The sequence below is a fragment of the Syngnathus leptorhynchus genome, chromosome 17 (genome assembly GCF_054491065.1).
Source record: "Syngnathus leptorhynchus isolate UIUO chromosome 17, UIUO_Slep, whole genome shotgun sequence".
Taxonomy (NCBI): domain Eukaryota; kingdom Metazoa; phylum Chordata; class Actinopteri; order Syngnathiformes; family Syngnathidae; genus Syngnathus; species Syngnathus leptorhynchus.
Genome location: NC_141211.1, coordinates 9,076,978 through 9,087,737, shown reverse-complemented (window position 1 = coordinate 9,087,737; position 10,760 = coordinate 9,076,978). Strand labels below are relative to the sequence as shown.

At 46.8% G+C, this 10,760-nt stretch overlaps 2 protein-coding genes across 4 annotated transcripts; both read right to left on the bottom strand.

Annotated features, from left to right (window-relative positions):
* Window positions 1–112: 112 nt before the first annotated feature.
* Window positions 113–3,819, bottom strand: ccdc169 (coiled-coil domain containing 169). Its single transcript, XM_085936714.1, has 9 exons — window positions 3,724–3,819; window positions 3,463–3,554; window positions 3,252–3,334; window positions 3,069–3,179; window positions 1,816–1,856; window positions 1,624–1,722; window positions 1,480–1,533; window positions 1,338–1,411; window positions 113–989 (listed from the first exon to the last, which is right to left on the bottom strand). The coding sequence occupies exons 2-9, from the start codon at window positions 3,531–3,533 to the stop codon at window positions 845–847; spliced, it is 678 nt and encodes a 225-aa protein (XP_085792840.1). The 5' UTR covers window positions 3,534–3,554; window positions 3,724–3,819; the 3' UTR covers window positions 113–844.
* Window positions 3,820–3,941: 122 nt separating this feature from the next.
* On the bottom strand, window positions 3,942–10,718 carry LOC147043677 (SEC14-like protein 2). 3 transcript variants are annotated; one of them, XR_015068779.1, is made up of 13 exons: window positions 10,393–10,718; window positions 9,607–9,682; window positions 8,684–8,727; window positions 8,170–8,232; window positions 7,830–8,018; window positions 7,667–7,762; window positions 7,526–7,586; window positions 7,372–7,455; window positions 7,198–7,304; window positions 5,185–5,324; window positions 4,803–4,972; window positions 4,495–4,699; window positions 3,942–4,051 (listed from the first exon to the last, which is right to left on the bottom strand). XR_015068779.1 is itself a non-coding variant. In XM_085936706.1 (12 exons), exons 1-12 carry the CDS (start codon window positions 10,444–10,446, stop codon window positions 4,548–4,550), a joined length of 1,236 nt encoding a protein of 411 aa, XP_085792832.1. In that variant the 5' UTR covers window positions 10,447–10,717; the 3' UTR covers window positions 3,955–4,547. The 3 variants fall into 3 exon arrangements, 2 of the variants coding, with proteins under 2 accessions (XP_085792832.1, XP_085792833.1); XM_085936706.1 differs by having other exon boundaries at window positions 3,955–4,699; window positions 10,393–10,717; XM_085936707.1 differs by lacking the exons at window positions 8,684–8,727; window positions 9,607–9,682; window positions 10,393–10,718 and adding an exon at window positions 8,413–8,657 and having other exon boundaries at window positions 3,958–4,699.
* Window positions 10,719–10,760: the final 42 nt, after the last annotated feature.

Genomic DNA, 10,760 nt, shown 5'->3' with positions numbered 1-10,760 from the left:
CCTTCTCCTCCTCTTCAGGCACGTCACTCTTGTCGTGATCCCCATTCAGCACGCGCACACACACACACACACGAGAGAGAAGGGAGAGAAAGAGAGAGCTTTGCCAGACGGTGGCCAATTCTAACCACTTTATTAGTCAAGCATCAAACTAAACACAGAACCAGAGAGAAATACACATCGTATATTACAAACAAGGCCGCAACTTGGAATGGCTGCGAGCTTCATGCTAACACAATGCAAAATACCATCGACAGGCAAGATCAGGGGTGTCAAACTCATTTTTTTTTCGCGGGCCGCATCGTAGTCATAGCTTCTTTCGGAGGGCCATTGTGACTGTCAACCCAAATAAATGTATGAGCACCTCATATTATATACAGTAAAAGCTACAAAACAAACTGACAAATAACTCGTTTTCAAATCAGACGAGTAAAAACTGGTCAAATATTGAAAAAATATATATATATTAAAAGTGAAGACAATTTGCAATTCTAGTAATGACATGAATTTGATGCACAATTTGTCTTCGCCGGCCACATCAAATGATGTGGCGGGCCTTGACACCAGTGGGCTAGATAAGACTAGGTGGCAGTGTTTGCAAATGGTACAGCAACACACGGAGACAGAATGTCCGAATATGCCCTGGGGTTTGACCAATTTGGTGTTGAGAAACTTCTCTTCCCTTCTGACTAATCTAGATTATTTTATTTCTTATGCGAGTTGAAAAAAAAATCATGCCAAGGTGACCTTGACTGACAGAATCGGAATCGCAATATGGACGGGGGGCTTCATTGAATCATATCTTCTGCTGCCGCGTGTGTGTTAATGTTTTCTGCTTCCACCTCAGTCAGCGTTTCACGTGATGCTTGAGGATGGGCAACCTGTTTCTGAGGAGGCTTTTCCTCACCTCGCCTCTGGCACCTCCCCCGTCACACTCCAGAGCTTTTCCCTTCTTGGCGTCGGCCTCGGACTTCCTGCTCGGCTGCTTGGCTCTGCACACGCACGGCGTCGGGAAAGGTTAGCTACCGGCCAGTGTTACATTTCATTCCAAATCAATCAGATTGATGAAATAAAGAGTTTCAATCCATTTGATTTGGGTATTGCGCAATTTGTGCAAAACCAGGCCAGAAATGTGTGCATAATTGCCCCTGCCCCCCCCAAAAAAGGTTCGCAATGTCCTATAGATGCCACAAGATGGTGGACATGTAACTCGACTCGACTCATGTCAACAAAGCTCCTTGGCAGAGGGATGCCGCAAGACAACAAAGTGATACTTTTACATCAGACAGCGCTTTAGCGCAATCAAAGTGATTTTTTTCATTCCTACGTTGGTGTCATACCTTAGCTTGCTCTCTGGGGCCCTCTGTGGCTGCTTGGAGTACTGCCTCTGCTGGTCATCTACGGTGGAGGACAACTGCAGAAGAACATATTCCGCGCGCCAGCTTGGTTGTCAACAACATGCGGGCGGAGGAGTGCGCTTACCTTGGCAATTTCCGAGAGGTACGCTCGCCTCTCGTCGTTAGTTTTATGGAATGCCTGATTGCCACCCCCAAAAAAAATTTTTTTTTTTTTTGCAGAGATTGTACTAAGCAGTTGGATGGAATGCAGCAACTCGGTCCCACTGACCTTTGACTCTAGTTCAATCCTAACACGACAGTCGGCCAGTCGATTCTGCAGGCCTGACTTCTCGTCGGTGAGCAACTTGAGGCGATGCCGCAGCGACTCCTGAGAAGACGAAATAGCGGCTCCCAAAATTCTCTGTCCTTTATTGTGCGACTGACGCCCTCCGCTGGCAGGATGAAGAAAGGCAACACTCACCGGTGGCATGTCATCGTAGGATCGGATAGAGGCCAGCCGGTCTGGGGAAAACAACACAAATTCTAGCACACATACAAAGAAAATCTTACATGCTCACTTGCCACTTAATTAGGTACAGCTCATTAGATTGAAGGACGAGCTGTTTCCACGTATTCCTTTGTTCTATCACGTTTGAAGAAGAACAATGCACCAAGCACGACCCAACGCTTGCATTGAACTTTGTGTGAATTTGCTCGCAGCATTCAGATTGTCGAAGTCTGCCACTGTCATCGAAAGTGGAATCGCAGTAAACGGGGTGTAGTACCGTATTTTTCAGACTATAAGTCGCGGCTTTTTTCATAGTTTGGGTGACATATATACTTTATATATCATTATATGGGTCTGTGGAATAATTAGAACTGCAACTCACGACGAGTCCGACGTCAGCGGCGCATACGCGGCGCATACGCGGCATTGTTTACACAAAGGACGATCGATGGATTTAATGAATTGGAGTGACACAGATGGTTTGATATACGTGTTATTTATGTAATAGTTATTTGAATAACTCTGAATGTTGCGTCAGGCCCGTTCTCAGCTCCTTGTTTGCGCATATATCACGTCAGCAAACCGTATAGTTTAGCCCTTTGTTGCTGGATCGTGTCTATTCTTGGTGTTGGATTTTGAGAAATACATTTGCCCCAAAAATGTGACTTATACTCCGGTGCGACTTATATATGGTTTTTTTTTTTTCATTTTATTGTGCATTTTATGGCTGGTGCGACTTATACTCTGGAGCGACTTTTAGTCCGAAAAATACGGTAATAAAGTGGATTAAAAAAATTGTTCTTATATCATTGATGAGTCTGATTTAAAATGTTTGTGTTGAATAACTTAAACGACGAAGACAGTTGTTAAGGTAACCGCTGTAGACTGTGGACACGCTCGACGTATGGCGCTCTTCATTTTCGGTGCTTTGTAAAGCCGCCATCTTGTGACCTCCAATTACAAAACAATTTTGGTAGAGGGCGTCGACTATTCGCGCACTTTGGCCATTTGTGATAGGGCTCGAAAACATGAATTGTATAATGAACAAAGTGGACTTCACGGTATCGCCCAAAACCATTTAAATGGTTTAACAATTGTTCATATCAATCAAAAATGTTGCAGTCTTAATCCCAAGAAGTGGCGACGTCGCCCAACTACTCTGACACGTAGAGAGCAAGACAGAAGATATTTACATCCATCCTCATTCTAAGCCAGCGTCATCTCACCCACTGGGTTCCCACGCAGGTCTTCCAGCCTCTCGTGGACAAGAGCGAGTTGCCTTTGTAGCTGTGCGTTGAGCTCAGTCTGAGTTTCATATCTGGTCTTCCATTCGTTGTCTAGCCCAAACAAACGCAAGCGCACAAAATATCGTCGCAAATTGACGTCGAGAAGCTTTTCTTACTTGTTACCTTCCCCGTCGACACCGTGAAGTCTGTCTTGAAGCTCCCTCGTGGTGCACCGCAGGTCCCGTACCGACTCTTCCAGCATGTTTCTGGAGGGGTTACAAACACAGGTGGAAATCAAATCGTCAAAAAATAACTCGCTTCATTTCTCGTTGTTGCTCCAGTTCAACGAGTGTTACAAACACAGGTGGAAATCAAATAGTAAAAAATAACTCGCTTCATTTCTCGTTGTTGCTCCAGTTCAATGCGAAGGCGTACCAGGTCATATTTGGAACGATCTTTGCTCATTTTTTAAATCACCAAAAGTCTCTGGGGTGGGGAGGTACAAACACAGGGGGAAATCAAATGGTAAAAAGGAACTCACTTCTTTTCTCGTTCTTGCTCCAGTTCAATGCGCAGGCGTGCCATGTCATATTTGGAATGATCTTTGTCCATTTTTTAAAATTGCCTAACAGAGGGAAGAAAAAGTTGGTGCCACCTGGTTTCCATAGAAACGGCCGCTTCCGGTGGCTTGTGTAGCGCTGGTGCTGCCACAAGGAGGCGATGCCTTCTTTTGGGAGACATGGAGACGTAGTGCCAACGCGTCAAGTGAAAGTGCAACTAGCTAGAAAAAGAAAAGTTCCAGGCAAAGCCGTTTATTTGTTGCTACGAAAGCGACCAGTTCAACACAACTTAATGGTTTAAGAACAACAACAACATCGCGCGTTCCTTGTAAAGTCCCAATGATCATCGTCACACACACATCTGGGTGTGGTGAAATTTGTCCATGTGATTTGGATCCATCCCCTGCCCTGCCCTGCCCTGCCCTGGGGGAGAGAGTGGGGAGCAGTGAGCAGCAGTGTTGCCGGACTCGGGAATCATTTGGTGATCTAACACTCCAATTCCAACCCTTAATGCTGAGTGCCAAACAGGGAGGCAATGGGTCCCATTATTCTAGTTTTTGGTATGACCCAGCCAGGGTTTGAAACCCACAACCTTCCTGTCTCAAGGTGGACACTCTACCACTAGGCCACTGAGCTGGGAAATGTTGATGACATATCCAAATACGGACACTAATCGACCAAAACAAAGTGAACATTTTTTGTCAAAAATTGGACACCATTTTAATTTCTTATTTAAAATGAGTATACTACTACTACCTTGAACAAATCTCTTGGACTCAGTAAAATTTGTAGCTAAACAAACAAAGCAAAATGAAAACTTGCAAATCAAACAAATACCGTATTCTCGTTACATTTTATTATAATACCGTTATTACTGTTTGTTCGGCTCTCGGGTGCGCTGGTCCAATACCCCTTTTGGTTACGATTGGGTGCTTTCTGTTGAGTCTTCATTTTGATTGGACGTCGCAGCGGCCTGTCGAGTCTTCAAGCGGTCTGGCAGCAAAACCTCGACCGTGAAGCTGATCCTCTTGGCTTGGAAGATGCTGTACGTGTTGTCGAATCGCAGCACGTCTGCACACACAATTACACAACGGGGGCAGCGTTTGGAATTGTCAAATCACTTCAATTGATTTTGGTTCACTTTTATGATGCCACGAAAGTCGTCTGCACTCACACACGCCGGGGTGCTCGCATGTCAGCGAGCCGTCTTCGGGCACCAGGTGAGCATTGTAGCGCTGACTCGGCACCACTGTCTCCATCTCGGCCGCCTTTTTCCACTCGCCCGTTCTGGCCTTCCGGAAGACGCCGAAGCCAATGTCGGCACCCTCACTGCAAAACTGCCACCTGGCGTTACAAGTGAAAACACAAAGGAAATTTAAAGATGTTTTTGGATACAACGAAAAGCGGTACATATGCAAATGGCTTTGTCCAGTATAAAACATGCACCGTATCGCCAACAGGACAACAATCAAGTATATAAATACAAATTAGTGCTGATTTTGGGGGCTAGAAATTTCAAAACGTCATTATTGAACGATGCGGTTGAAACGGCCGACCTAAGGACGCATCCCGGAAAGAGAATCTCATAATCCAGTTGTCGCGTGGACCCTCGACAGACAGTCAAACACTGATCGTATTCCACTGACACGTGATCCCGTACGTAGTAGGAGGGCGGGACCGGACCTACGTGGTTGATCTGCAGGAGAGAAAAAAAAATGGGCAAAATCGGCAAGTATATCTTTTATGGTGGTGGTGGTGGTGGTGGTGGGAAGGGGGCAAGGGAGTAGAAATATAAAGTTTTACTCACATGAAGAAATCGCCATTTGTATGCATGTTTACTGGCTTGGTTTGCCTAACAAAGTGTGCGACTAAAATAGGACAATCTTTTACCAAAGGGCGGGGGGGGGGGGGGGGGGGGTATGGGTTACAGAGTGCAAATTATTCAGTGCGAATTTCACATCTTCACTTTACATTCTCCATGATGTGTATTTTTTCTTCATCTCGAGACAGTCAACAAGTACTGCCGTGGCGGCATCTTGTTGCCAAGGAATTACATTGAAGTGAGGGGGGCTTCTTCATTTAGTGCAGCCATAACCGTGTCCATGGAAAAAGTAGTCCGTGTTCAGCAATTAAAATAAAACCAATCAAATGACCAAAAACGAATTATCTGTAATCGAGACACAGTCAGCAAGTATTGCCAAGGTGGGGAGTCGATGGGGTGCACTTGCCTGTCTTGTGTGTGACACTGTGAGTTCCATTCCCGCATATGACGGGATGAATGTGTGATGACCCCAAAAAAAAAGTGGCAACTTGGTGCCTAGGAAATACATGGACTTGAAGGGAGCCGCGATTGTGTGCGATGTGAGTCACCCCGCTCACTCTTTGTTTGAACTTCTGCCCTCTGGGAAGAGGTAAAGATGCCTGCGCTCCCGCACCACCAGACTCAAAAACAGCTTCATACTCCAAGCTGTCAGGATCCTGAATTCCCTCCCCCCTCGACTGCATAACGTCCTGTTCTTTTGCGCTATGATCTGGCTGTCTGCTATTAGCACGCTTGCTCCATTTTGCTGCTCTTATTTATTTTTTTATTTTTTTATTCGGGTTATTTGCTCATTACTTATTCGTTGCTCTTGTCTGTTGGTTTTTACTCTTTGTGCTATTTGATTGTAAGTGTCGTGTACTGTGTCTAGTCACCGTGGGACGGTGGGAAACGTCATTTCCATCTCTTTGTGTGTCTTAACGTGAAGAAATTGACAATCAAGCGGACTTTGACTTCATTTAGTGCAGCCATAACTGTGTCCAACGAAAGAGTATTCCATGTTCAGCAATTGAAATGAAAACAAGCAAATGATCAAAAACAAATCACCTGTAATGGTGCAAAAGGATAAGGTTGAATGAAGACTATTCTCAAAAGGCGATGACTCATCGAGGTTGGTGTCACGCAGTTAACGACACATCAGGCTAGGTTACGATAGAAAAAAGAAAAAGTCCGAGCCTTCCAATGTCCGTGCCTCACTTGTCGCGGGCCCGATTCATTATCTACAGAAACAGTGAAAGAGCAGCAGCGTGAGCAGCCATGTCGACGGCCCTGGCGCACGCAAGCTGTGAGCGAGCTGCGAGGTACAAGCAAGCTGAGAGCGCCGAGCCCCTTCAAACCGCTAACTCAAGCTGTTACGCATCTACGCCAGGAAGCGGGTGCAGATTGCTGGTTTTGCTCTCGTGCAATTTCCTCATGTCGAGATGACCCGTTCTGTTCTTTGACAGTTTGTGAACTGGTAAACCTGTTTTACATCGACGACCAAGCAATCGATTCTGTTCTATTCTTATACAAGATTGGCGACGTGGAGGTTATTTGGGGTCACCAATTGAGGGCGTTTGACATCAAGCTCGTTGAGTTTCACGATGCAAACTGTTGGGTTGGGTCAAGGCAATAAAAAAAAAAAAACAGCAGTGATGGGAGGGGGGGGAGCGTTTGCCGGCAACACCCAATGTACGCGTAACAAGCAGACGGCGCTCATCTAATGACAGAGCCCGAGCCTAAGGGGGCAGGCAGATGGATCCAAACTCACGCGGGTCCGACAGCGAGGGTCTCCGTCGGGGTCCGTCAGTTTGCCGCCGTAAACTACGGGCAGCTGCTCGGCGTCGATGTGCCCCAGGAGCACTTGCTGCCAGTCGGCTGCGGCGGAGGGAGGACACAGGGCGTCAGGTTGCGAGGCATCTCGGACTGTTTGCGCGCGTCTCACCGCCCAGGATGAAGATCTTCTGCCGCGTGATCTCGCTCAGGAAGTGCTTGACAAGGTTGTAGGCCACCGGGAAGAGTTTGGGAGCTACGGGAGCGCAATTGGTTCCGTGAGCATTAGAAGTTGGGAAAGGAGACGACTCCCTGTCCCAATTTACCCTTAATGACAAAAAGCTTCTTGAGGCCTTCTGGGTAGTTGTCCTCAAACATCTGCAGGATCTGAAGAGAGCACAACATGCACCGGTGAGAGCGAGTCTGAGCCTGACGGTTCAAGCGTGCTCCCGGATGAGGAGCCTCACCTCTCCGTAGGTTTGGATGGCAGGCTTCCATAGGTGCTTGAGTCCCAAGCCCTCCATGTCGTAGATCATGGTGATGGACTCCACTGTCTTGCCCAACTGGATGGCAACACACACACGCGCCGTTAGCCGTTAGCCTCCCGCCTCGTCGCCATGGCACACTCGCCTTTCGCGACTGCGCCAGGCACTCTCGCTGCAGCATCTCGCAGTCACGGATCTTGGAGCGGATGAAGTCCTGCTTGGAGGCGGACAGGAACAGACCTTTGGGGTCCATGGGCCCAATCACGTCGTACCACACTGGGCTGCCGTCGCGGTCGTAGCCACACATGCCGCCCGACAGGTACTTTTCGATCACCTGCGTGCAAGAAACGGCGGTGACGAGTTTGCTCCCTTTCCCATCTGGGGCCTGATGTGGGATTCTGGAGCTATTTTGCTCGCATTTGTTGTCGATACGCTTGTCAGGACGTTGCGATTGTTGGGCTCGCTCGTTGCTGCTGTTTGGTCACCTCGGGAGGCCGCCAGTCACTGATGATGCCGTCCACCTCCATTAGCTTCCTGAACTCGACGTGCTGGAAGAACAAGGCACGCGACAGTTAACAGACATCCACGGGCCACTGCATTAAGTACGCCACGCCTCGACAGAGCGTTTCATCGGACGGGAGATCCAAAGATCACCGTGACTACAGTCGTCCGTATTGGATGCAAAAAAAAAAAAAGTGGCCCTGCGCTACGGTAGGATGAGGATTTACCTAATGAAGTGGCCGGCCTGTCAGTATTGCATTTGAGAGATGAGGGAAAAATCGCCTCGTCAACAGGAGGTGGAGTCGTTGTGTTATCAGTGCACAGACAAACTCGACAACGGCATGTTCTGCCTGTCCATTTGCCGCTCTTGTTAGCACAACACTAAAAAGTAGCCGAGTTATTTGGTCATCTTAACTTGTTAGTGTCATTGTCGCAATAACATCACACCTACACACAGGGAAATAAAAGTGGCGGTGTGGAGAGGAGCGTGCATGTTACCTTTCGCAACATGGCCTCAGACTTCTGCACGTTGAAGTTTCTAGCTAACAAAAGGAAAGAAAAATACAGACTATAAAAGTTGCTAATCAGTGGTTAACTTTTGATTTTCACATCTGTAGTATCATTGTTAAGAGTGTTAAAAAAAAATAACATGAATATGTAAAATGTACTTCTTGTATTTAAGTAACAGCTGCATCCTTGATTGGGTTGTGTTTAACTTTGGCGCTTCGACTGCAATAAAACTTTTACAAATCATAAAACGAGCACGCAACAAGTGTGAAATGAACATTATCTGCTTGAAACAGTTGCCGCACTCATATCACTTGTCGGAATGAATCCGATCCAACGTAGAAGCCAACGCACGAGCCCTCCGCCGCGTCACGTGCTCACGCGGCGGCTGACATTGAATGACACGCGGCCACGATGGTGCAAAATAGAGAGAGAGAGAGAAAGAATAGGGGGAATTCAACAGAATTAGTTTTGGAAATGTCACGTTTGCTTCGCCCCTTCTGTTGGCGGAGTGCGCCTTTTAATGCAATTAGCTTGCGGATTAGCCCGAAGCACAGCGAGTCCTCAAGGTAAACCTCTGTGCGCTGCGCTGCTAATCAGGATAAGAACTCCAACTCAACTGCAGCGATGCAAAAGGTTGGCTTCTCTGTGAGCTCTTTTAAGGTGACGTCACATAGAAATGGGCCCCAAGGAGAAACCAGTTCAAAGACTTTAAACGAGGTGAGCGTTAGGACTCAAAGCAAGTTCTGAATTTCAAGACAGTGTTCAGGAAAGAGCAACGCTATGGGTTCGTGCGCAAGCTTCCATCGGCTCCCTTGGCCGGCCGGCAAAGTTCATTTGATTTTTGAAAACATAGTTGGGAGCATTTTGAACAATGTTGTACCCGTGTGATATCTCCAATCTGAAGTGCTAACCTCGAAGCCAGCGGAGCAGAAAGTGGTCATGCTGGGCAGGAAGTTGAGCAAGAACGTCTTGAATCCTCTCCCGGAACTAAGAAGAAAGCGTGACAAGTGGACACGTGAGGAAAAGTGCATTTGATGTCATCCCATCCATCTCAATAGCTTTGACGCCAGGCCCCGGGGCAAATCCAAAACCAGTTCTCACTCGCTCTTGGCCGAAGCTTGTGACTACATGGGTGACTAATTACTTTGCACACTTTAGTGTCCCAGTGTTAAGCAAAAAGATCATTTGGAAAATCTTGCAAAACATCCACAATGGCGCTGTTAACAGACAAATTGTGTTGCAAATGACTCACATGATATATATTTAATAATATGATGCCAAAACCAATTTGCAGGGTTTTCTGATTGCATAAGAATTGATTTTTGGCGATGTTTTATAAACGCCTGCAAAATAGTATTTGTAATGAACGCTGAGGTAAAACAACGATACTATATTTAAAAAAAAAAAAAAAAACTTCGACGAAAATTATTCCTTTTTTAACTACTGTATATTTTCGATACGATGCTTATCGTCTTACCCGGTGCAGTGAGTTAGGCCCATTTTGGTTTAAATATTACAAAATGTATATCGGTATTTAGGTCGATAACAAATAATGATTTAGTATATTTCCTGGTTCAGTGCTTCAGCTTATTTTTTCATTAAAAAGAACACAACACAAAATTAATGTAATTTCAAGTCTTACTTGCTGCTTCGGGGTGTTCATCATCATTAAAAATAATAATAGCAGGACGTCTTACCTGTCGCAGTGCTTCAACCTGCTTGGGGCTGAGGTCTCCCAGCCTGTCGCTCATGTCGGCGGCCTGACGATAAGCACTTGGGAAGGAGGATGGTGATGACTCCAAAGTACTGACACGAACAAGGCGGCTAATCGAGCAGGCGGCCGGCCGGCCGGACGCCCGCCCCCGTCAATCTCGCCACGGCCTCAGCCTCCACCGGCGGCAGGTGACGTCGAAACGGAAGAAAGGGGAACTATTGAACAAACGCGACTCCCCTCGTTCACTTCCCCCTTCTCCTCCTCCTTCTTCTCCTCCTCCTTCTTCTCCTCCTCCTCCTTCTTCTCCTCCTCCTCCTTCTCCTCCTCCTCCTCCTCCTCCTGACTCTAACA

Bases quoted from the DNA above. Each gene is read 5' to 3' on its own strand.
- ccdc169 (XM_085936714.1), bottom strand. From the start codon at position 3,533: ATGAGCAAAGATCGTTCCAAATATGACCTGGTACGCCTTCGCATTGAA. The intron at 1,857-3,068 runs GTGAGATGACGC...TGTTTTCCCCAG, and splicing joins CCTGCGTGGGAACCCAGTGG to ACCGGCTGGCCTCTATCCGA. The intron at 1,412-1,479 runs GTAAGCGCACTC...GTTCTTCTGCAG, and splicing joins ACCTCTCGGAAATTGCCAAG to TTGTCCTCCACCGTAGATGA.
- LOC147043677 (XM_085936706.1), bottom strand. From the start codon at position 10,446: ATGAGCGACAGGCTGGGAGACCTCAGCCCCAAGCAGGTTGAAGCACTG. The intron at 8,233-8,683 runs GTAACATGCACG...TTGTTCTTCCAG, and splicing joins CTGAGGCCATGTTGCGAAAG to CACGTCGAGTTCAGGAAGCT. The intron at 5,325-7,197 runs GTGAGTTTGGAT...TCTCTCCTGCAG, and splicing joins ACCCTCGCTGTCGGACCCGC to ATCAACCACGTAGGTCCGGT.